Source organism: Lycorma delicatula, chromosome 5, assembly GCF_047948215.1.
Source record: "Lycorma delicatula isolate Av1 chromosome 5, ASM4794821v1, whole genome shotgun sequence".
In the NCBI taxonomy this organism is placed as follows: Eukaryota; Metazoa; Arthropoda; class Insecta; order Hemiptera; family Fulgoridae; genus Lycorma; species Lycorma delicatula.
In genome coordinates, this window is record NC_134459.1 from 101,744,048 (window position 1) to 101,771,675 (window position 27,628).

The following is a 27,628-nucleotide window of genomic DNA, read 5'->3' on the forward strand; positions in this document are numbered from 1 at the left end:
TCCTTTTTCCTATTAAAGGGAGTGTTTATCTTAATAGCTAATGTGAAAAAATAAATCACTAAAATTGTCCCAAAATATTTATTTAGCCACCACAAGAAGTTCAGAAAAATATTACTAAAGGCTGTAAAGAGATCCACACAAAACAAAAATTGAAACTACATATTGACTTTAAAAAGTCCATTATTATTTAGAAACTTAAAATGAAATTAAAAAAATAAAACATGAAATAAATGCCCACGCGCGTGTGTGTGTGTGTGTGTGTTTGTGTGCCGTTTCTTAGCAAGAAAAGACTTTAATTATATTTATTTGTAATCAGTTTTTTTTTTTTTTAAGAAATGTACATACATATATGCATATGAAAACAAAACATTCTCCAACTATTGGAACAGTGATTATGGACTTAAATGATTTTATAGAGAGAAATGGATTTATAAATATAAATAGAGCAATTAAATATGAACTTCTTTCTTTTTCCTGTTTAGCCTCCGGTAACTACCGTATAGATAATTCTTCAGAGGATGAATGAGGATGATATGTATGAGTGTAAATGAAGAAATTACGCATATCAAAAGAAGTCTTGTACATTCTCAGTTCGACCATTCCTGAGATGTGTGGTTAATTGAAACCCAACCACCAAAGAACACCGGTATCCACGATCTAGTATTCAAATCCGTGTAAAAATAACTGGCTTTACTAGGACTTGAACGCTGTAACTCTCGACTTCCAAATCAGCTGATTTGGGAAGACGTGTTAACCACTAGACCAACCCGGTGGGTAATTAAATATGAACTGTACTTTAATAAAATATATATTCATTTTTTATTGTTGCTATGAATAGCATTACTAGCAGTGATAGGAATGATTACTGATCGTCTTCTTTTGGTATGGCCTGTAATCTGATTATCACATTCTATTTTGTACGAGCACATTCATTTGTTTCAGGCCAAAAATCACTGCCTTGTAAACTGCTATATTGTTATAAAGAAGGTTGGGGCTCCTGCTGGTGGGGGTGGCTGTGCCGCCGGGGTGTGTTAACCCGTGTGACTGGGGGCGTGACTTCCCTCTGCTGGTGGCGGTTCTGATCGTGACTTAGTAATTAAGAATGCCACGCGAGACATCATGATGGGACTGGATGGGGGTGCAGGGTTTGTCCCTGGCTCCTGCACGGACCGGAATGAGGTTGCGTTCCCCTTGTTAGGTGACGTAAATTGGTCGACTTGTCTGGGTGTAGACCTGAATTTTTATGTTGCGTAAGAAGTAATTTTGATTACACTAATTTTTAATTTTTTGATTCATAATTTTGTGTAGCACTGATTTAACTTTAAACTCTTTTGTTTTCTGAGGCATTCACAGTCACGAACAGTGTTTTCAAATCTGTACTAGGCATGGAGTTCACATTTCCATGGTCTCAGTCAGTTAGTTTGAGGGATGTTAGGTTGGATGTGAAGATGTCTGTTTGAGGCCTACGTGAAAGTGAAATTTGATAAGTATTATACTGATGAAAATGTCTGCCGAGACATTTATATTGGTGGCATCCCAACCAAGGCCTGGCTGATGACTGTGAGATGTAATCAGTTAGGGGGTCTAAAGATGACCTTCGGTAAGGCCCCTCAGGGCTTGGAATGGAGGAGGTGGTGTGGTGACCAGTAACATCACAAGGTGGGTGCTTCCCCCTACGGGGTTGCGATGTTGTAAAGAAGGGGCAACTTCCTGGTGTCATGCACTCAAACTGACATTGTAAATCTGAAAACTCAGATAAAGATTTTCAGTGATAATTTGTTTCTTGGGGACAAATGCCTGGTGAATGATTCATTTGCATTATATACATACATACAGCCATTATCTTTTGAGTTTTGAAGATTAATTTTCTTGCTTTCAGTGATCCTAGTGATTCCCATTCAGCAGTTTGACATTTAGTTGTAAGATCATTGTAAAAACATCAAGTTCGTAAGATCATTGTAAAAACATCAAGTTCATCATCTGCTATGATTGAATTCAAGAATTTTATAATCAAAATTCTGAAAGTTGTATTTTGCCTATTATATTCAACTACATCTTCTTTGTTATTTAACAAGGATTAACTAAAACAAGGGGAGCAACCTTCTTGTCCAAATCATTAACTAATATTTGATGAATTGCATCTCTGTTCAACACCAAAAATCATCTACTGTCATTCTTATTTTCAAAACAATCTTCTTTATTCTGTTCTTTTACTCTGCTGAATTTCTCATTATAATCAGAATTCGGCTGTTCAGGCTTTAACTTCAAGAGTTCAGCAGTAAGACTTCCTTAAATCTTTTTGCTATTCTGTTTTTCTAACATAGAAAAACAGAATTACAAAAACACAGTGTAATTGAAAATTAAACCCTGAATTAAAAAAAAATTACCCACTGCCCCATTTTTGTTTAGAACACCAATTTTGCAAACTACTCGTATTTTTATTTTTTTTTACAATATCAACAGACAAAAAAGGATTTCATGGTTTATAAAATAATGATATGTCTAATTAATAAAAATTAATACTTTACTGAAACTTTTAGTAGGTCCAACAAAATGTTGCATCCAAGTTTATTTGTATTCTAAATGAAATAACCCATCATACTTTGTTGAATTTTTTCATTTCCTTAATTCTATTATATGCTAATGATTGTTTAATATATATGATTATTTGGTTCTAAAGAAGATGGGAACTGGCCAAATCTTATAGATATATCTAAGACACCTCTCACCTTTGGTTTGTGTAGAGTACCTGATGGCACCGCCAAAAAACCAATCTCAAGGGTCATTTATTTAAGCAGACAACATTCAATGATAATTACTACAGATGGATGATAATGAATTTTGTACATGTAATAAAAATTCCATACTTGAACCTAAAATCTTGTGAATGTAATGTATAATACATTATCAGGGATTTTGTTAATTTTTTTACACGTTAATAGAAATTTTGTTAATCATTTTACTACTTAATGTATTCTATTTACGTTTTTGAAGATAATTTAGAAGGTTTTAAAAAATTTATTGCTTGTTAGGTCACTGCATAAAATAACACTTAAAAATAATGGTTTGCGTAATGAAGTAACATTGTTTCCAGTCTCTTTCCACGAAAACTTTTATAGTAGTGGTATTAGCGATTTCATATATATTTTTTAATTTTGATATGAACTGTAGAGTGGTAACATACCACCTTAGTCTCTTAGGTTCTGTATTAAATTAGCAGTCGAAATTCTTGACGTGAACGTCTTTAAAATCACGCCGAAACATACGGGTACCAGAACAGAAATTTGTAGCGCAACGAAAGGGTCTATATCGTTCTGCCTTAATAATTCTGTAACGATTGGTCTCAAAGAGTAAATGCAATGTCATTTAATAACTTACATGGTCAGCTCGCCGATACGACTTTGAGTTCGCGTTACTGGCGATTAGGGGGCACAGTGGAGATCGTCCAAAACTGGCGCTCTCGTTTATTTCCATTCAGTGTAGCTCACGACTTAGATGCGATAGCGCGGTGATTCGTGAGTTTGTCGAGATAGATCGATTTAAGTAATCATAAATGTATTTTGGACAATAGTTATGTGTAAAAAATTGAAGTAAATATCTAAAAGTATAAAAATTCAATATGTCAGTCTCAGCCCGCGCAAAAGCCAACTGCAAATATAAATTAAGCATATCGTTGGAAAGGGGAGATTATGGGCTACACATAGGTATCCCAATGTCCGATGCCGAGCGAGCGAGATTGTTTCGGGAGCGTCAAAAAGTTGCGCGTTCAGTGAATGGTGCCGACAGCGCGAACACCTCTACTGCTGCTGCACCCGAACTAAAGGACATAACGAATGAAGATAACACCAGTACATCTGTTGAAGACATCTTCGGGCTGATGGATATCAACATCAGTCGAATTAATACGATGCAGGACCACTGGCGTGCAGCGGACAAACGCTTCAAAACAATATTTTAAAACAATCGGCTTTATGTCTCTTACTTCTCATATCGTAGACCAATGTTGACTAAAACTGTCGTCTAATATTAGTCGAAATAAATATGTTTTATTAAAATTAAATTTAGTACGCAGTCAATGTCTTGTTTTTATTTCAATCCAGTATACTAAAAGTGACCAACTTATCTGTAGAGTTGGCCGAATGAAGGAACTAAAATTTTCCATTGGAGACTTTCAGTTTTGTTCAAAATGATGGTGGCTCTCTCATTTAACTCTACAGATAAGTTGGTCGGTCTGGAGTGGGGAAAATTTCATCCACGGTCTGTAACATTTCACGTTAAACCAACGGCCGTAGCTCCGACACAGCTCCACCCGATTTTATTAACAAGTTTCTTAACTTTAATTTGCAACCTTCGGTAATAAAAAAGGTAATCTTCTTGTATAAATTTTACTAAAATTTAAAAATAAACATATTTTAGTAGACGTGAAATATATCATGTGTAACCGCCATCTTGCATTGGAAAAATCTTAGTTACACTTTATTCCGAATGGATTTGTGTAGCTCTTCACTGGCTGTCGTTGAAATTTATGTCTAGCTGGTTAAGCGATCAAATTGTGTTGCGTGACAGTTTGGTTATCTTATTTGTGGTTGTTTGAATTTGCCCACAGTTGAGATATTTCTGTGCACATTTGGTTTTTATTGAAATGTTTAAGAGGAAACTCACTGCCTTAGAACATCATACACCTGACACGTTCAACGTAGACGGTAGGTATAGGTTACATGGCTACCGGCATTGGTGTGTTAATAGAATTATGGAATATAATAAAACACATTTACTGAATTTCACTACAAGCAAAGGATATTAAATATGTAGTAAAAGGCAGTGGTCTGATGTAACTAAAAGTTAATTTGTTAATTTTTTGGGGGTATTTTATTTCCATGCTTTAAGATTATCATTTGCTATTGAAAATTTTTTATTTCTAAATTTGTTTTCTCAAAGTTTCTTAATCTTTTGATATTGTCTTTTCAAATAATATATTCATATATGATAAATTACTGGAATAGATTTCTGCTTCTTGGGTCGAAATTTATTGTTGCTAATTCAGAAAAGTTAGAGCTATTTGACGTCACACTTAAATTTTATAACGAAATGTTTCCTTTGTAATTAAATTGTTTTCACACTGATACCATTTATAACTTTAATGTATTTGTCTACCATGTAATTATTATGCATTCTTTAAAGTAATTGCTATGGTTCAAGATTTTTCTAACTTCTAATATGATAGGATCAGTTTTTTTATCAAACAATATTATAATCGCCCTTTAAAACTGATTAAATTAATGGCTAGAGATATTGAAAGTATAAAAATATTCATTAATAAAAGAAAAACAATTTTCATATCTTTTTCATTTTTTTAAAGAAGTTATTTTTTGTTGTACAATAGCCTAACTATAAATGATAAGTGTCATGAATAAACTACAAAAAAATATTTTTGTTTGAATTTTTTATAATGTAGAAATGCATAGATGTCAATCAAGTAAGATTAAATCTTTATTATGAACTCTTTAATTCTTGCCTTCAAGAATACCTAATCCTGTCTACTACCACTTCATTAGCATGATGGGTTACTACACTTCAGTTGATATTTAGGTAATTGTTTACTATTCTCCCTGCCACTAAACTCTTTGTTATTGAGATATATCCTGTGAAATGCTAACGATGAGGAAAGAGATCTTCAGAGTTGGAAAGGTATTGGATTGAATAAACTATCACTGACAACTAATAAACTGTTTATCGCAGATCTAAAGCTCGGGGATCTGTAATTCACTTTCATTTATGGCTTTGTCATGGTCATATGATGAGGCTTTCTTGTACAATGAATGCAAGTTTAAATTATCACAGTTTCTTATTTTACTGGAAGATAGTGAATCCTTGTGCAGGTCTTTGTATGACCACTGTGTTTTATCAAAATCGAAGAAATGTCCAGATTGTAGAAAGGTTTTATTGAATGGTGGTACACTACTTGTTCCCTTCAAATAGGTGGCTTTTTCAAATCCATTTCTTTATTCATTGTTAATTTGTACTATTCCATTATTTCAGCTTAAAAATAATGGAAAATTTACTTAAAATATTTGTTACATTGCAACTTCTGGTGGCCAACCAGAAGTTGTAAAGAGTATTTATTTCCTGAATTTGTTTTCGTCTCTTATCATGCGACATCATGTGACATCGGCAAAGTAGGATCCACTTGGTACCTGGTATTTCCCCTTTGCTTTTATTAACTATTTCATTGATCCCCACAAGCATTCATTGCCATACAACACCTGTATGGTATATTTGTTTCAGTGCCATACAACAATGTCAGTTATGTAAAGACACATAGTATGTCTATAGTGACATGCCCTGGTTCCCAGTAGAATGCCACACTGTTGCAGAAATTCAATGTTTGTTAGTTGGCAAATTCCAGATTCATGTTAAATGTCAGCAGTAAAATTAGATTGCTTTTTGCAATAAGTGGATAGAATTGACTCCTGGCAAATGGCTGTACATTAAATATAGATACTGAGTTGAATTTACATATTTTTGATTAAGAAACTTACTCTTATTATTCTTCCTGTTGGGAGCCTTTTAATCAAATAATATTCCTGTATTGTTAAAAGAAATAAATTGGGTAGAAATCAAAGACCATAAATGAAAAAAGAAAAGTGTTTCATTGTCAAAAAAGAATTAGAGTTGATTCTCACCAGAAAAAAGTTACAAAAAAGTATGATAAAAGAATCTCACAAAATAAAAATACTTTTCCATCATAATTTAACTAAAACACTGGTTTGTTGTTTTTTTTTGTGTTTTGGATTATAGTAAAACCACTGCATAAAAATATATTGTTTAAAGAGATTGGTACATATTCTCCTACATATGTAGACTGAAGTTTCATACATCTATGACGGTTATATGTATACTGTACCACAGGAGTCTTAACTGATTTCTTGTATAGGAATTACTGTAGAAAGAGAAGCTGAAGTAGGTAATAGAAAATATATTAGAGGTAGGCTGATTTATGGTAATTGAATCTTAGGAGGTATTGAGTGTGGCAATAGTGTTTATTTGTTCCACTTCCAACTCATAAAATGAAACTTTATTAGCAGTAATCAAACAGTGTATTTTACCTGTTACTACTATTGTTAGTGACAGTTGGAGGTCTTATAATTGCAGTTTGAAAGTTTCAATCGCCTAATAGTTAACTGCTCGTTCAAATTTGACAAAATCCAGACAATATGCAAATGATAGAAAGAACATGGCATAAAGTTAAGGCAAATATGTCCAGGGTTTGGTAACCCAAAGCACCATTTATTCAGCCTTTTTTAAGCAATAGAGGACAGCTTTATTGTGAGCGCCAGCAGCATTCAGAAGCAATGACTGCTAAAGACGATTTTGTATCTTCTGAAGACTGTAAGGTTAGTATTGCATTTTTTTATGATTTTCCGATTTAAAATAAATGCCTTTTTATTCATCCTTTGTTTAGATTAAAATATCTCAGTATCAAAAAGTTTAGTGGCAGGGGGGAAATTTAAACAATTGCCGATATGGGCAATATCAATATCAATATTCATTTTATTACAGAAATGTTTTAACATAATGTTAAATAATTTTATAATAGATTCTATAAGTAATATTTAGTAATAATTGTCAACTCTTGACATTTTTTCATTTATCACAAGCAGCTTGAGCTTAATCTTTGAGTAGTTTGTTTTGACTGTGTTTGCAATCATTTTATAATATAGCAAAACATAGTTTGACTGGAGGTTTGTCTTTGTTGACTTAAAAAATTTACAATTTGAATGACATTATTATATTCAGTTTATGCCATTTTTAATGAAAGTATTTGTTGTGAATTAATCATACGATTAAAATGCCTTTTTTCAGACCATAATTGTGTGCTCACTTGAGTCATAATTTTAGTTTATCCTTCTCTTTTCTGTTATAGATGAAAAACAGTTTCGAAGTCTTGTTTTATGGTTGGAGGAGCAGAAAATTAGGCATTATAGAGTAGAAGACAGGGAGGCTTTGAGACAGATTAATTCAGACAGTTGGCCTGATATTTTTACTCAGTATGTCAGTGATCTTGCTTGTCCAGTTAAAACTAATAAAAAAGTAGAATTATTGGAATGGCTTCTTGGGCATGCCGTTAGACTGGAATATGGTGATAATAGTAAGTACTGATAGACCCAAAAGTTTTAGATATTTTGTATTGTAAAATATACTTTAATTTCATATGAAATCAATAGGTTTTTGTGGTGTAATAGACTAATGCTCTCTTACTTTATTCTAGTAAATATCATCCATGTATGTATTATATACTGAAGTTATATAGTCCCAAATTCACTATGTGCATTTTATTTTTAAAGTAGATTATAATGCAGTCATTTGTAATGCAGTAGATTGTCAAGTAAGAACTGGCTTCACAGTAATAATTCAGCCTTTTTTTACTCCCACAGAGGATGCTGTTAATTAATATATTGTGTTACAATATATTGCCAACAAAATCACTTTTATTAGTAAAATTATCATTATATTGTAGGCTATGATGTAAACAATACTAACTACTTAAAATTTAGTCATAATCGCAATAACAAATAAATTCATTTTAGTAATAAATAGCACTTTGTACTTTATATATATATATATATATATATATATATATATATATATATATATATATATTACAAGTAAAATATCAATAAAAATAAAAAAAAGATTTATTGTTAAGTTAGGTCTGTAATTTGTTGCTCTTCAATTGACTATATTTTTTATATTCTTGGATGTTGGATGGATTCAGAAAATGATAAATTTTTATTTTAAATCTAATCCCAGACTCAATTTTATATATTTATTATATCTTTAATTATCATTATATGTCTAGTTCTTATCAACCACACTCCATATAATTGTTTCGTATATTGATAACATGCATTACTTCTTTCATACTATAGGAGTAATTTGAAAATGTCTTTAATTAATTCTTTTAATCCTTATTCAAAAGTTGAGTATATAAACCTCTTAACATCTAATCATACCATTTCTGTTGCATTTAATTCACAGTAATAATGAAGAATTTTTAAAATTACCCAATTAATTTTTTTTTTATATTTTGCCTGTAACTTATCTGTTATAGTTTTGTTTGAACAAAGAAACCAACCTCATTTATATAGTTATATCAGCAGAAAAACCTCCTTTTTTTAATAGATATCCTACATTGTTCCTGTACATAACTATAACACAGTTATTATCTTGTTTTTCTATTCTGATAAAACGTTTCTTGAAATTCTTAACCATTAATTTCCATTTGGTAATCAGGATTTAAATACTCATATGCTATCTTCTATAAAGCTATTGCTGTTCTTCTATTAAGAACAACATCATGGACATTCTGCCCACCACTAAGGACAGTGTTAAGTCTCATACCCATTTTTCTGGATTCATTGACCCAGAAATTGGAATCTTTGTAATTATCATTGGCAAAAGTTTTATTTAAATAATAAACTATTTATCCTTCATCAAAAAACCCTTTCATTCCATGTCAAGTGACCAGGGGTCCCTAGTCAACTATCTCCAAACTTCATCAAATTGTCTGTGACATTTGCTGTGGTCTTAATTGCCATTTTACTAAATTGTAGCTCTCTATTTCCTATTGCTGATTTTCTGTGAACTATTGAAAAAAGGGTATTTACTAGTTTGCACATACATGCAAAAATTCTAACTTTGATTTGCAATTTTGAAGGCAATAATAAATCTATAGGTTTGAGTTTTAATACTTTCGGTTAACTTTTATGCTGAATTCAAATATGTTATTCTTTTAGTACCTGGTTTTGGGATATAGCAGTTGAAGTTCAGATAAAAAATTTTTGCGACATTTTGCAAGTCAAAGTTTGAGCTTATATAATTCTTTATCTAGTACTTTAATTAGAACAAGACTTCATAACCTGAAAAAGGGAATAATTGTGTATAACATTCTAAAGTTTCAAAGCAACTAGAGGCTTATGTCAGGAGATATTCATCAAATTTGGTCAAAAATGTTTTAGCATGATTTTTGATCTACCTTGTAAGCTTATATCTCAGGTATACCTTCTTAGATTTTGTTAGTTAGAAAGAGCAACTTTTAAACTACAAAGTCCATGCAGTTTGTTTTTTGACCAGTAGTTTGTAAGTGGCAGAAAAACAGTTGAAAGATAATGCATTTTTCACTCAGGGAGCATTATTATTAAAATGAGCAGCTCTATTATTAATAACAATAAAAAGGTGTGATGAAGTACTAATGATAATAATAAGAATATATATACAATACAAAATACATGATACTTTACTGGATTAATAAAAATACATAAAGATTGATATCCAGTAAGATCTTTAAATAAATTATAAAACAGTACTGTTGTATAATATTGCAAAATTTTTATCTAAATTCTTGAAATAAAAGCTAAAATTAAAATATACCTGTAATAAACAACATTCCTGTTATAGATAAAATAAAATTAACATAAAAATAATGTAAAAATGTTAATCAAATAATAATGTTACTTGAATTATATTTAAATTACAATTATTTCAAATTTGACATAAAGCACAAAAAGGATTGATGGGCTCAGCATTAAGTAATATAATGTTAGAAATTTATTTACAAAATGGAAGACATAATATTATAACTAATTCGCAGGTCACATAAAATAAAATTATGAACAAGATACGAGGGGTACTCAAAAATTTATCTACGTACTTTAGAAAGCATGGTGGTGGAGAGGTAATGAGTGTTATTTTTATTTTTTAGTTAGGTCCTCTGCACTTCCACACACTTGTTCCATGTAGCCAGCACAGAGGTTATGCCAGAGTAAAAAATTTTTATCTTGCTCCTCAAAATACCCTGAAACGGATGGTTTCAATTCATCATTGTTGTGAAAATGTCTACCCCGAAGGTTTTTCTTGAGGTTTCTGAACAGGAAAAAATCACGGAAGGCCAGGTTCAGAGTGCAGGGAGGGTGAGGAAGTTCTTGCAATTCACACTCCCTCAAAGTTTGCATTGCAGTGTGTAATGATTGGACTGGAGCGTGCAAAAGCAAGACATCTTTGGTTGGCTTCCCTTTGCTGTTTTTCCTTTATTATGGCCTGTAGCCTCTGATGATACTCAGTGTAGAAATTACCACTGATAGTCTGCTTACGCTCCATGTATTCAATCAAAAAAAATTCCCTCACTATCCCAAAAAATTTTGGCCATGGTCTTTCTAGCTGATGGCTGGGTCTCAAATTTTTGGGGTATTGGGGATCCTTTGTATTTCCACTGCGTAGACTCTCGTTTGGTCTCAGGATCCCAGTAATGAACCCATGTTTCATCACCAGTCACCAGCTTACTGAAAAACCCATAAGATTCCTTTTAACACAACTGCAAGTTCTCAGACACACAACCATGCCATGACATTGCTTCTGGTGTGGTGTGAGGTTTTGTGGGACTCATTGGGAACTGACTTTTGTCATGTGTAAATGGTCATGAAGTATTGTTATAATGGCTCTTTCAGTTACCTCACCTTCTGTAGCAAGTATTGTAATCCTAACACGCCTGTCTTCCATAACCAATTTGTCCACTTTCTGGCAGATGTTGGGTGTGGTTGCTTCCACAGATCTTCTGCTGCGGGCATCATCTTCGATGGATTCCCTGCCGCCACTTAAATTCTTTGGACCAGAATTTTACTAGGTATTGTGAAGGCGCATTATCACCATACATGTCACCATCCTACTACGGATGTCCTTCAGACATTTCCCTTCTTTGGTGAGAAACTTTACGACTGATTGATGCTCCAATTTCTGCAAATCCATTGTCATAGCCGGGTTATTAACTTTGGAGCACTACTGCATCAACATGTATAAAAGAAATTCAATCACAATTAGGTCATAGCATGAACTACATATAGGCATCAAAACACATCTCAATAAGTAACTCGCAACATCCCTAGGTAGAAAACCTTTTGAATGCCCCATATATGTTAATGATGTTTTGTTAATTAACAATGAAGAAATAAAAAGTGAATAGGATATAATTTTGAAAAAAACAATTATAATACTAATAAAAAACATATTGCAGAATGAGAAATAAATACTACAATAAACGTTTTAAATACTAAGATTAATAAAAAACAAACATAAATTAGAACTGGGAATATGTAGAAAACCAATAATTTTTATTCTACCATAAACAGTATACATCCATTTACACAAAAAAATTTTTATTGTGTTATTTATTTACTTAGTACAAGAGAACAATTATTAAAGCCTTTATGTATTGTACATTCAACACAAAACACTTATGTGCACATAACGTTAACATGTACAAACAATAACAAGTTAACATATACAGGGTTATCATAAAAGAATAGTGCGGTTTTGAACATGGTTTAAATTAAAACAGAATTACTTACAGTCTATGTTTTTTATTTTTAAAATTTGTCGTCAAACATTTTTTTAATAATTAATAAATTTCAATATGTGCGCTCTTAGTCACTCGACAAATGTCCAAACGATAATCAACTTCTCTCCAAACATTGGTTAACATTTCTTCGTTAATGGTTGTCATTGCTTGATTAAGAAGAAAGTAGTAGAAAATATAATAATGGGAGGAATCCAGAAAGGGGCTAAAAGAAACCTATTTAGTAAAGCTAATAGGTCCGTTTAACAATCGTCCTTTCTAATACTGCCTGCTGACACACCTAAACAGATGTTGCTCAGTGAAAAGGAAAACCGGACAGGGTAGGAATCTCGTAGGAAAATGTGAGGCAGACAATCATTCTCACACTTCGAGTTGGGTCTGGTCCTGCAGGTTAGGATAGGAGTGTAAATACTGTGAAGAAAACCAGTTGACAGGTAGTCTGCAAGAGACTACTACGATAGAGTTCTAAATGAGAAGAGATTATGTGAGTTTGAAGCGAGAGTATTCTGCAAGGAGATCAGTGAAGGAGTGAATTTCTAGTGCGTACATGTTCAATGCAATTAAGGTGACATCACAAGTAATTTCAGTATTAACAATACATGAAAACAAGAAATGGTTCGGTGAGTTACTGTTAGACTATAAGTGAAAGAGATAATGTCCAAATGTCTTTCATAAATTGTTAGGGTTGTTTTATTTGTGAACAGCAAATGTATTTGCAGTGAAATAACTCTATACTTGTCTTATCTATTGTATTATTGTTAATACATGACTAGTGGTTAAAATTGTTAAGATTAGCAGTCATGCTTAATGTCTTCTAACTGAATTCTGGTTTTTGGTATTTAAATACCCGTAAATAAATCCTGATGATTACTATAAATTCTGTTTTGTGTGTAATCACTTTTTATTATTATTATTGACATATATTATTGTTGTGGTTGTGATTACTATGATTATTATTGACATTTATTATTATTTTTTGTTATTATTATTATTCTGATTTTAGTGAGTTGTTTATTATTCTTATTGTCATTTTTGTTATTATTGATTTGTCTTTTTTTATTAAGTTCTTAAACTAATAAATTGTAATTATATAAACATTTCCAATTGCCAGTCTCTCAATATCCTGATCAATATATATATATATATATTTATTAGTTACAATATATTAAATGTAAGTACTAGATACCTCTAAAAATTGTGAAATAAAATAATTTAAAAAATAAAAATATAGACTTCCAAAAAATAATAGTACTAAAAAGTTATATTTTTATTTATTAACTAAAGTAAAAATATTTATAACAAACTACTTTTTAAGTTTGTGTCAGCCAACACAAGTTAAACAAAAAAAACCTGTTATATATGTAATACAAATCCTACATCAAACAGTGTAAAATTGGTAATAGAAGGTTTACTAAATGAGATTATAAAAATATTAATGTAACATTAAATATGACATGCAAAATATGATATAAGATTACTTAATAGATGTGGTTAGTACTACTAAGTATTATTACAATCACAAAGTATATATATATTCTCTGTAAAAATGTGTGTGTGTGTGTGTGTGTGTACACACACACACACACACCTTAGTGAACTCAAAATGAGGTATGACTGAGACGCTCTCTCTCTTATATGTCTTGAAGATCCAATTACAGTGGGATTCTTGTTTACCTGTTTTAGCCATATAGTGGTAACTTTCAGGTCAGGTAGGTTAAAGGTTGAGATTATTTAATAATATTTCAATTGTGGTGGCATAAATATATCATGATATTTTGATATCTTCTAGTTGTGAATTGTGTGATGAGAGAGTTGACTCACTACTTGCTACATATTATAGAATAGCAATCAAGGTATCATTTCACATAACTTGTTTTGTGTATTTTTTCTGTTTGAAAAAATTAGTTTCAAATTGAACCTCAAGAAATTTTTTTATGCTTCACTAGGGATAAGTGAACTATTGGTATTAATTCTAGATCAAATTGGTTTTCAACACTTGTTGAAAACCAATTTTATCAGCACTTAAGTATTGCTGTTTTGTAAGTAGATGCGATTAAAAACAAACTTTTAAATTACATAATTACTAAGATTTATATTTATTATACAAATTTTTCTACAAAGATCTTTCACTTGGCTCCATTTGTTGTATTAAATAAATAAACTGAACTTATAAAAAATACTTTTTTTATTTGACAAAAGAATTTTTATTATTAATTCTATCAGTTTTGTTTAAATAATGTTAAACAACTGACTGATCATGTTTTCTTTTACCTTACAGTTGAACGTTATGCAAATCAGACATCACAGGATATTTTACAAAACAAACAAAACCAGCCAAAGATTGTTTCATCAAATCCATTGGATAACATCGACTGTAAGTATGATTGTAAAAATTATATGTAATTATTTTTTTAATGAAACCCACTTGTTAATGTAACCTTCTTTTCTTGAATATCGAGCAGCAGATTCTGTTTTAACCATGTGGAGTAGCAGAACATTAATACATCTAGTTTAACATGTCTTATAGTTTGTCATAGTTGATGATCGACAGTGTGGAGTAAAAATAACACTTTTATTCATGAATTTTGGTGTTCTTCAGAAAGCAGCCTGGGAACCCATTGCAAGCACAATTTTTTTTAATTGCAAGATTTCAGAAACAATTTTGCTTAGCACTGACCTTGAAACTTGTAGGAGTATCAGTGACAAAGTGGAAATGGTGAATTGTCAGTATTCACAGATTTTTTGCGTCAACTTGGTTGGCTTGGTTGTTTTGCGTCAATTTGGTTGGTCTGATAACGGTTTGTCATGGGCATTGTCTTACCCATTTATGCACTTTGCTCCCATTTATTGAATTAGGCCTGTAAACCTCACATATATGACAATATATGTCTGCTGCTGACACATTCCTTGCAGTCAAAAATCAAATCGCAGGCCGTATTTCACAGGTTATTAAATTATTTGAAACATTTCAGCTTTACAATATAAACCGTGTACAGTAGCGATATAACTGCAAATGACATCTACATTTGTGCAAGGCATGTTGGGTGCCAGGGTGCATATGCATTTCAACAGCCTTGCAAAATTTACACAGCTACAGCCAATTAGTCCTTACTTAAAAAGTAGTCCTTCTATATAGATAAGTAGCCACAGTTGAGGGGTACTTTATGTGAATTATTGAATGAAAAAAGATGTTGAAGATAAGCTTTTGAATGAGCCAGCACTAATTGAAAAGCCAAATCAATTTCAAATTTACTTTATCATTATATCAATTTTTTTCGTAGTCTTAATTTTCTAGGTTAGAAAATTGAAAACTTGTAACAATTAAATAACTGTAAAAAATTTGTAATTAACTCTTTGGGAGTGTGCTGTAACAGTTTGTTGAGAGAGGTATAGCTCCCACACTTATGGTTACTATAAATCTCTGGAAACCTATGTTTAATTACGAATATCATATTTACACTTTTTGTCCAAAAATTAAAAATAGAATTTGCTTTAACATCTACGAAGAGTAAACTTCTCAAAGATGTGAGAAACAACCATAAATAAAAAAAAATTTAATCAGTTGGACAAAAATGTTTTGTGTAGGGAAACCAATATTTTCATTGTACACAGATGTCAAAGTGATTGTCTATTAATTGCTTTGCTTTTCATACTTTTCTTTAGGTAGTTTATTTCAGATAATGGAAATAAAATAAAAAAATTATTATTAAAAATCGTTATTATTATTTTATTTGTTATTATTAGTAATTTTCTTTGATAATAAAAAATATTCTTAGATTAATAAAATGTATTTACTTGTCATACTACTTTGCATAATAGCTAAATGGTCTACTGTGTTGTTTTGCTTATGTGAAACTAAATTGCCTTAAGTTTACTTTCAGTAATTTGTTATTTTGTGTAAGATTGATAAATAAGATAAATTTGCCAAAAGATTAGAAAATATATCTTTTCAATGATTCTATCTTGAATTCTAAGAATTCGACGGAAAATTAAAAATTATTGCCAACAACTTAGTTTCTCTTATTTTGTAGTAGACTTCAAAATAAAAAAATAGTTAAGAAATTTGCTTTCTAAGTTTTAGTGAATTTTTTACTGTCAATTTTATTTTATTTTTCAAGTTAATTTTTCAATTTTTATTGTATTTAAAATATGGATGCACCTTACCCACTTGTAAAAAGCTGTTTGCGAGCAACATGTAGGGTGAGATAACACGTGTGGTAACTACATTTTTATAGAAAAAAGTAAAGAAATGTAAACAAATAATGAAAAAGAGATGGAGTTATGAAATGTGAACCAAATCTCCGGAATGTAAGAATATGGATTATTGTATTTTAAGCTTCAAACTAATTTTCATTGAAAAAATCATTTGAATATCAGGATATGCCTCATTATGCTGTAATTATTTTACTAAACAGTGATGATGACAAAAAAATGAAATATGTCCTGTAGTCTTCTATGAAGACAATGAATGCACCTTATTATTTAAACAAAAATTAAGAACATATAACAGAACCACCACAGAAATTTTCTCTACAAAAAAAAAAAAACATCAAAATTTTTGCCTGCAAGTGAGAATAATGCGTTAATGTACATATATTAAAAACAGTTTGAATATGACTTCATTTTTGAAGTTTATAAAAACAGTGAAACAGCTGCTTATTCAGAATTTAAGAACAATTTTGTTGGTTTACTAAAAATAGATTCTTAGTCCAATTGATTTTCAAATATAATCTTATTTCTTTTAATTTGTACCAAGAATATTAATTAGTGATGAATGGCCATAAACAGCAAGAGCTGTAATAACAATCTTGAACTTCTTGAATTCTACTGTAAACAAACAGTAATTAGGAAAAATTGAAATACTCATTATAAATTTCAGAACTATTAATAAGACTTAAAATTTCTTAATATTACACACTTCACGATTAATTCTGTTAAATGTAATTTTATAAAAAAATTCCTACCAGTACAAAACAGTGTTAAAATTTTTTAAAACTATTATTTTTTTGACAATTTGAACGAAATTTATTAAACATTTTCTTGTTTTTTGTTAATTCAGTTCAAGTAGATTTATTATGTTATGAATATTAAACTGTACTATTATTACTATTATATTTTTTCCTTTCTGTTTTTGTAAGTTTTAGGGACATCGACTAGTATAAAAAAATCCCTTTCCACAACAAAAAAAGAAAAATATTGTTTTCCCTCCCTGTTAAAAACATGAGCGACATAGTTTGTTGACTAGTCTGGTCAGTACAGATCATCTAGTAAACAGAGTTGTCATGGGATTAAAACCCAAAAAGAAACATAATATGGCAAGGGTGTAAATGGTCCTTGCCACTTAAAAAACATAATCCATTTCTAACAAAACGATGTCAAATATTCAAATAAGCACTATCAAAAATATCATTACAAAATATTACTTAATTACTAAATATTACCATTACAAGATTCACTTATATAAAAAATACTTAACTCATAATGACAAGGGTCTAAGGGCCCCTTGCCACTTAACAACACACAGACTACTTCAATCAAAATCCCTTCAAGTCACGCAAAGATTAAAATAATATTCATTCTTTCATTAAAATTTGTCAAAGCACATAAAAATGAGCCTCATCTTAATGCCAGTCACTGAGGTTTTCCCTTAGGCCATCCCTTTTTGTTCCTGTTTATCTTTCTAAAGGCCTTGATGTCACATTATGAGGTATCTGAAGCCTTGGAGATGGAATCTTCAGTTTCCTAACCGGAAATCGTGGTGGATCTGCTGCTGTCGTCAAATGATACTGATTCCTGTGGTGCGATGAGAAGTACATCACAGTCCAAACTAGATGTACTCACCGCTAGAACATGTGGGGCCGCTGAAGTCCTCACCTTCTCTGCTAAAGGCCTCTTTGATTTTGGGGCACCATTTTTGTTTTTTTTTAAATCTTTTTATAAGATTTTAACCTCTGTCTTGTCACTTATCTGCATGGGGATTTTGATAATCTTGACTTTTGTTTCAGGCTTCTTCTCTTGCCTGCATTCACTGTCCTTTGTCTTAGAACAGGAGATGACACAGCTTGTGCATATAACATTAATTTCGGCAATGTATATCTGATGATTCTCTTCACTTCAAAGTAGCTCACCTTTTGAGTGGTCTTAATCTCTTGGATTGCTACCTCTTCTTTATACATTGGACAATTTCTAGATCTCGCTAAATGATTCCCCTGACAGTTGAAACAGACAGGTGTATCCCTGCGTGGGTCATCAGGATGGAGCTGTTCACAACAAACATAGAATTGTTTCCTGGTGCAATGTTCCACTGTGTATCCATACCCCTTGACATCCAAGCATTGCAATGGAATTGGGTTGAACGGATGGATGTTTAGTCTGTGAAAGCCAGCTTTTATCTTTTCTGGGCACTTTGACTTGTTGAATGTCAATATGTGCAATGGGAAAGGTTTGTACTTCTCCACTGCATTGTGTTTAGTCGTCAACAAGCTCTTTGTTCACTGAGTTCCTTGATGATTTTCTCTTCAGTGCAGTTCAATAGGTCCCTGCACCCTTATTTAGAGTTCCGTGTGGGGTGATACTTCAGTATCTAATAATCCAGTCTTCTTTGCCCTTTAACAACCATGAGGATTGTAAATCACAGTTTCAACGGACAGCCCTACTGCAGTGTTCCTTACATCCTTTACTGGTCCACCAGTATCTTTTGTGATGTCCTTTTGCTATCGCAGAAGGACTTGTCTTACTAAAATCAACTTCTCTTCTTTTGATTACCAAATATTTTGGTATCACTTTCATCAAAACGTCTTAGTCAGTCAGTCTTCTCAAGTTCCAAAAACTCAAAACTCTTCCTTCTCTCTGCCTGCGAGGACAGAGGCTCTTCAGGACGAGGGTTTTTATGTGAACCCTCTGCCATGGATGTTGTGAATGTAGAGTAATCCATAGCCTGGCATGCCTCGGATCATTGATCCTGCCTGGGTTCCTTCAGTCAGCCGCGTCCCATAGATTTAACCCAGGCTGGGGAGTCAGGTACTGCCTGACCCATGATACTGACATCTTATGGCTCACATGTAGCAGTAAGGGCTCTGATACCCTGGCAGGGATAATCCCTGCTAAGGGCTGAAATGACTGACTCACACTGGAGGACGCAAGACTTCAGCAGAACAAGCTCACAGCAGTGCAACCTTAAACTGGCTCCACAATCTGGAAAAGGGATGGACACTCCCCACCACGGTGTGAGCAGCGACTCACACTGGAGGACGCAAGACTTCAGCAGAACAAGCTCACAGCAGTGCAACCTTAAACTGGCTCCACAATCTGGAAAAGGGATGGACACTCCCCACCACGGTGTGAGCAGCGAAACCAAGGAGCATAACTGCAACCAGCTCGAAAAGCTCTTGACTGCCAATCCCGCACTCCACAAGGGAGATCCTGAGCAAGACCATTGCTCCATTGACCGACATAACTAGAACTACCGAAGTACTATGTCATTGCCTGCCTTGACCGTATGCATAGTAATCATTGCATGGATGTAGGGTTGGATTTATAGTTGCATTATTATTATTAAAAAATAGATATATTCTTTTTTTTTTATTAATTAGTATGTTAAATCTTTACCAATGACAAATAAACAACATATTGTATAATTCATCTTATTTAGAAGAAAAAATTTTTAAGATAATTGTCTCATTATTAGTCATTTGCTAGTGTAATTAGCAATTAAAATAGTAGTGTATTGAAACATTTTTAGTTGACTGTGTTTGTATGTGAAGCCTTGACATGCCTGTTGGTCTCATGAAATCATAGTGTTCAAAAACCAACGTGTAGTTTATTTATATCTATTTTATATCATATTAACACTCTATAAAGTAGATATTTTGGAACTGTTCATTGGACTTCAATTGTTAAAATCAAAATTTTTTATTATTATTTTTTTAATAAGTTATGATCAAGAATTAAGACTGAGGGTGTTTTAAGAATTGAAATATGTTCTTTTTGGTAATTTTTATTAAATTACTCCTTTTACTTGACCATTTATTTATTTATTTACGAGGGTTATTTATTTTTCAAGGTCCGATCATTTACGAAATTAAAACCACAGTGAAAATAAAAAATTGTTTATTTGTAACAAGTACTTACATAGTTATGCTATTTCTCTACATAGTTAGCACTCCGATTTAGACATTTGTCGTAGCGTGGTACCAACTTTCCAATTACCGCGTCATAGACAGAGCCGCCTGTGTTTTCAGCCATGTTTCTACGCTTATCTGCAGCTCAATGTCTGTGCCAAAATGTTGTTTTCGTAGCCAGCATTTCATGTGAGCAAAGAGGTGAAAATTGGATGTAGTCAAGTCCGGGTTGTATGGAGAGTGATCAAGCACTTCCCAACGAAAACGTTGGAGAAGCTTATTTGTTACACCTGCAGGTGCTGCCAAGCATTGTCATGGAGAAAGACAATGGCTGATGACAACATTCCTCTCCGCTTATTCCGAATTGCCCTTCGTAGACGTAGAAGTGTCACGCAGTATGAGGCTGCAGTGATGGTCGTGCCACGTTCCATGAATTCTAAAAGAAATCCATTTTGGTCCCAGAACACAGTAGCCATATACTTTCTGTTGGAGAAGGTTCGGTTGAACTTCTTTGGTTTACTGGAAGAATGAGAATGCATCCACTGTTTGGATTGCTCTTTTGTTTCTTCTTCAGTTTCGAAATGAACCCATCTCTTGTCCCCTGTGACAATTTTTTCAAAAAATCTTCTCCTTCAGTGTGGTAGCGCTGGAGAAATGTTAGGGAGGCATCCATTCTCATTGTTTTGTGATGGTCGGACAGCATCTTGGGAACCCAAATCGCACACAATTGGCGGTACTGAAGACTCTCACTCACAATGGTGTAGAGAGCTGACCTTGAAATTTCAGGACACGAATCACTCAATACAGAAATTGTGAACCGACGATTTTCTCAAATAGCCTCATCAACTCGCTCATCAGTTGACACTCGCTTACTTCCCTGACCGCCTGCATCATGAACATCTGCACGTCCTGCTTTAAAGTTCCTGCACCATTGTCGCAGTTTGCTGTCACTCATTGAAGTTTCACCATACACATTACTTATTCGTCAATGAATTTCAGCTGCATTACACCCCTCAGCCTGAAGAAATCGAATTACTGCACGCACTTCGTGGGAGATGCTATTTTTGTAGACATGTTTACGTGCTAAGTGCGTGTTCAGAATTAAACGAAGTTACGCGGCGTGATTGAAGGCTGCAGAGACGCTGTGCAACACATATGCGCAAAGGTTCATCTGATTTTTGCGTGGGTTTTTATTTTGAGGCCTTTCGGACCTTGAAAAAAAATAGCCCTCGTATTTACAAAATATATATTTTTAAAATTCTTTTGATATAAGCCACGTAGTACAGAATATTGTGATAAGACATGTTTTACCTAAATTTTACCATGAAAGTACTTAACAGGATCGCGCATTTTCTGTCATGATTGAAAAATTTATTAAAACTGCATATCAATAATTAAAAATGACAAAATAATAAAAATTGTGTGTTAATTTATCATGAGTGCTGCTATCTGTTGTCGTTTTTATAAGACTGTCTCCTTTAAACACTGTCTGATTGCCAAATTGAAATTTTATTTGAATTTTTATATATGAAACTTTTTTTTTATATGTTTAATTTTATTTCATCTTTATTAATTTCTAAATTTGTTTTAATATCAGAAATAGCATGTGTATTGTTTATTAGATGGTCTGCCATTGAAACCTAATTTATTATCTTTGTCATTTCTATAATGTTCAGGAAATCTAGTTTTAAAGGATTATTTGTTTTTCCTATATAAATATCTTCACATTATTTTTATAAATTGCATAGAGATTGTTTATTTTATTATTATTTTCTAACTATTATGTGGTTATAGGTTGTATGCTGGTTTAAATGTTTCTCTGTTGTAAATTTTAGTAATGTTTTCAATAGTATTATAAGGTGTAAATACTTTATGTATATGTTTTCACTTTGTGTCTTATTATCTGTTGGATGTAATACATTAAAAAAAAAACATTTACATTTTTTTTTCTTTTTTAAATAATCGTTTTCCCATTTTTCTAGTTGAAAGCACAGATTTTAAAAATGGAGTGAATACATTAGCACAGTTACTGAAAATTACCCCTCATCATAATCATCTCATAACATTGCGTGCTATCAGCAAATTGATCAGTCAGCGTTTATCAAGTGAAGCATTAGAAAATCCAGATTCTGTTATTCCAAAGGTATGTAAAATTAAAAAACAAGTTTTTGAGACGGTTCAGAAACTAAAGCTGGCTCTTGGAAAATGCCTCAGCAGGTTTCTCTATAAAGTTAATTCAGAATCCAGCTAAATATTTTGTGATGTGAATGCAATATTTTTATTAACATTAATTCTATGATATTAATATTATTTTTTTAGTTATATTTTTTTAAATTATGAATACATTGAAGAACTCATTTCTTCTTTTGTTTGTAGATGATTGTTTTTCCATATAAGCAAAATTGAGTAGAAGTGTGAATCTGAAGTAAAATTTGTTAGTTTTTGTCATATAGAATTAAGAAAAAAAGAAATTATAATGTTTCTGTTTTTATTTATGATAAAATTAAATGGTCTAGAAAAGACTGATTTTTTGTGTAGCAGTGTAGGAGAATAATGTAATTACTATCAAAGTAAACAGGTGTTGGCAGATCTACTTATTACAAGATTACTTTGCAAATTCTCTTTGCAGGTTTCTCATGTGGAATAAGTTAAAAAGAACCATCTTTAGAAATTTTTGAATATTTCATATGGATTCCTATAGTGGAATATTTCATATTGATATCCTCTAGTAGAAATAACCATAGGTGCTTCACACATTCTGAATGGCAATAAAGTTTTTCAATAATTTTCATTTATTCAGTATATATGTAAGATATACACCAAGAGTTTGATATCTTATTCATGAAATTATTTTATTAAGTCAGTTTGAAAGTATATCTATTTATTTAATTTATAACTACCAATTTTCAAATATATAGTGTGTACAAATTAATACAAACATATATGTAGTTTAATAGAAGGTAACTTTATCTAGAAAAAAATTACACATTTACAATTTGTGACTATCTAGTAATTAAGAAGAACTCGTTTATTCTTAATTACTTCAAGTACACGATTTGGCATCGATTCAACAGGTGTAGTACACATTTTTTATTTCTTCAACATGAAACCATACCATACAATATTATTATTGCTTTAATGAGATCAATTTTTGTGGTACAATTCATTTTTGAGTCATATATTTGACTACTGTCCAAAGATTTTCAATTAGGTGCAAGTCTGGGGAGTTGCCTGACCAAGGGAGCATTTTAATATTTCGTTCTTTGAAAATGTTTTCTACTTTTTTGGCAGTATGGCATAGCACCAACTCTTGTTGGAACACTGCATTGCAATTGTGTTAATTTGTTTTGTCACAACCCTTCCTTCAGAATCTTGATATTTCATCACTTCTCAACATACCATCTATTGAAAGTAATGAACAAGGGACCTTCAAACGTGAAACGACCCCAAAAAAATTTTTTCTGGGAATGTTTAACTGGTTTGGTTATTGGATATGAGCTGGTAATATATTTTCATCTGATTCTTTTCTAACGTATGGAAGCCTTTGCTTCTGAGAATAAAAATGTGACTCAGAAAAAAATAACATTTTTCCAGTTCTTCGGTCCAGTTAGCATGTTCTTTGATCTACAAGAGACTTTTTTTTTTTACATATTACTGGTGTTTAAAGCTGTTTTTTTTCAATCATTTTAAAATAGCATTCACTGTCAGACTGAGAAACTATTTGTCGTCATATGGTATGCTCAAAAAGAGAAACAATTTTTGAACGCTTTCTTAGAGTTATGTTCATTATTATATAATCAAGTCAGAACCAAAAATATGATTTTGTAATAAAAAGTGAAATTTCAAACACTATTTATAATTAGGAAATTGCTAAGTAACTAAAGAACAAAAACCTCATATTACATAGACAACTTAAAGAGTGGATGTGATCAAGCAGTGCAGCCAAAATATAGAAATAAAGAAAAAAATTCCCTATGTTTGGATTAATTTTTGCACGCTTCTGTATGCTTTCATTAAAATTTCAAAATTTTTTATTTATTTACATAATTTTTTTTTTTGTTTAAAAAAAATAAGAAGGCAGGTAAATTAAAATAAAAATGGTTTTAAATATAATTTTGGGTTAAGTATTATGTTTTCACCAATTTCCTATAATTGTCAGCATTTATTATCTTACACATATCAGCAGTCATTCATTACTCTAAAAAGTAAGCAAGAATAACAGCTGTACATAGCATTAATTGCACATTGTTGAAGAGACCGACCAGTATTCTGACACATGGCTGTTTAAATATGAAAGATGTACCATTAATGAACAATTCAAACCAACTTTGCCTTATGTTCCTTACATATGTTTGCATTAATCTCTTAATGTTTGGCGACCATTTTTTTAATCAAAGACACTGAGTAACAGTCTAATTTTTTTAATGAGTACTAAATTTTTTTAATAAATACCTAACAGTTAAAAGGTAAAAAACAGGCCTGTTATTCTATGCTCCTCATTATTTATTTTTGGCCCAAAATTTGAAAAAAAAAAAAAAAACAATTTGTAAACGTAACTTCAGTAAACATTACAAGTTTTGGTTACGTAACAAAATAAATTTTGAGTACACTTAAGATGAATTTCCATCTTTACTCTTTTCAAAACCTGTGTATGATGTAGAATAAGAATGCTATACAGCTCATGGAAAAAGTGACAAAAATGGCTGGTGTTTTTAAACTGTTGTCGAGTTAGAAGAAAATACTCTATTATTCAAGAAATACAATTTTTTTAAATATAACTACATTAATTGTTTGATTAAGAACTATTCTTAATTCATCTGGTAAAGCTCTCTTTTCATAAGGGCTTCACAATGTAAAAAACGGTAGCTAAATAGAATATTTGGATTCTGCTCTTTTACAATCGTTAAAAATCCTTTTATCGAATCAGTCATACACAGAGCGCCATCTGTGCAAATTCCAACAGAGAAATTCTAGAAAATGCCTACTCAAAATATGAATTCACTGCACAAAAAATATTTTGTCCTGTGATAATCAGATGATTATCTAGAACACAAAAACTGATTTATTATTGCATTATCATGAACAAACTTAACAAATGCTTTTCCTGAAATATCTACTTTCATCAATTTACAACAAAAAACATATAATGGCGACATAATGGTTGAGAAAATCACTGCTGTAACAACATAAGGTTGAAATAATAGTTGCAATTGCTATTTTAGTCTTGCTTTATGTACAACACATACTACAACACATAGACTTTCAGGTGACAGTCTGTGGCTAAAACCCTGCCTTGTGTAAAAAATAAGCATACCAAAATGTAGATTCTTTGTAATTAATTAGTTGTAGTTTTTGACAGACTTTTAAATGCGAACTGTATACATCATCTTGACTGAACCAGGATCTACCAATTTGTCTGGAATTGAATAAGTGTTCAGTTATATAGTTTTTTAACCTTTTAAGTTCCACTTTTTTTTGTTTAGTAATATTAGTTTCTATTATGAAATAACCTGAGTATTGGTTCATTTGTAAGGACATATCACTTAACTTCACATTTAACATCGTCTAAAGGTTATGTTAAATGTCTGCTTAAAAAGACCACCAGACACAAAAAAAAACATATCCCTTTATATGTTTTACAACATGATAATAAAAATTTACAATATGACAATTTAATCTGATATGATAATTTATGTATTAATCTGATAATTTCAGGAAATTCCTTAAACTACATAGTTTAATAAATTACAGATATATAAATTGAATTGCCCGAGGTATGAATTCAAATATTAAAGATTATTTAATTTGGTAATGCAAGGAAGTGAACAAGGTAAAATTCTAATAAAAATAATGTTTGAAATAAAATAATTACAGTTACAACCATTTACTTATTTAAAATGCAATCAAATTTTTAAATAATTAACTGAAAATGTCAGGTGAAAATAAGGTTTTGAGATAACTCAGAATAGAAACTTACATTAATTAAATGAATTAATAAATTATTTATTAAAATCCAAAAGATTCCTATTTATGTTATAATTCTAATAGTTTCTAATTGTTCTAAATCATTTTTCCAGGGAACAGCATTTCCATTTCAGACAGTTGATGAAGGATTTGACTTAGGGGATGTTGGTGTTAATAATGCTACAAAGATGTTACGATTATTATTCTTACATGATTTACGAAATTTGCAAACACATATCAATGAGTGTATTGTTGCTGTACAAAATCTAACAGCAAATCCTAAGACTGATACATCACTTGGCAAAGTTGGACGTTAATCATCCTCATTTAATTATTTATTCTTTCATTATTATAATAATTTTGTTATATTTTCAACAGTAAATAAATGTTAATATCAATTTTTTAAATTATTTACATTCTTATTTATTTATTTTTTTGTATTGGATTGAACTTTACAATATTATAAATAATTTTATCGTAAAGTTATGCTAAAATTCAAAATGTGACATTTTAAATTTTGTGTTCTACTACTGCTGTTGTTTTTTCAAATTATATTAATAGTAATTTTGTTAAAAAATAATTAAAAAAGGAACTATCAAAGCTGAAAAAAAACTAATGTTACTCCATCTGAAATTGGATCAGGTGGTTCAGTTTTCTATATTGTGCAGCAATTTTGTAACTCAAAATTTTTCAGTAGTAAATAAATCCTGTTTCTTAAGTTTTTTCTTTGTATCCTCAGCTTTATTAATTTTATCCATTGCATATTGAAGTGTAGTATCACTATGTTGTGCTAATAGGACTTTTTTCGTTTAATTGGCATTGTAAGAGGATGTGGTAATTTTACCTGGTTTATCCGCTTTAAAAAAGAATTCAATTTACTTCACAGTTTGACCAGTTTCCTGTATACAAAAACAAATTTTAATATTTCTGTAAAGTTTTGTATTGTTTAATTACTTGGGTTCTATTATCCTGTTTTTTATTCATTGCTTTATGAATATTAGTATTCTTATATTGTTAGTGAGTGTTAAATAGATTTTTTTTGTCTGTAATATATGCAGAGTTTTGTACTGTTGTCAGAAAACATGAATTTTACAACAGTAGGTGTAAGCAGTATTTCAACATTTTTATTTTATAT

General features: G+C 31.2%; 1 protein-coding gene across 1 annotated transcript; it reads left to right on the plus strand.

Moving 5' to 3' along the window:
- Positions 1–4,477: 4,477 nt before the first annotated feature.
- On the plus strand, positions 4,478–27,211 carry LOC142325260 (RNA transcription, translation and transport factor protein). The gene is made up of 5 exons (XM_075366770.1): positions 4,478–4,703; positions 7,925–8,149; positions 14,688–14,783; positions 22,512–22,672; positions 26,607–27,211. Exons 1-5 carry the CDS (start codon positions 4,643–4,645, stop codon positions 26,808–26,810), a joined length of 747 nt encoding a protein of 248 aa, XP_075222885.1. The 5' UTR covers positions 4,478–4,642; the 3' UTR covers positions 26,811–27,211.
- The last annotated feature ends 417 nt before the right edge of the window (positions 27,212–27,628 follow it).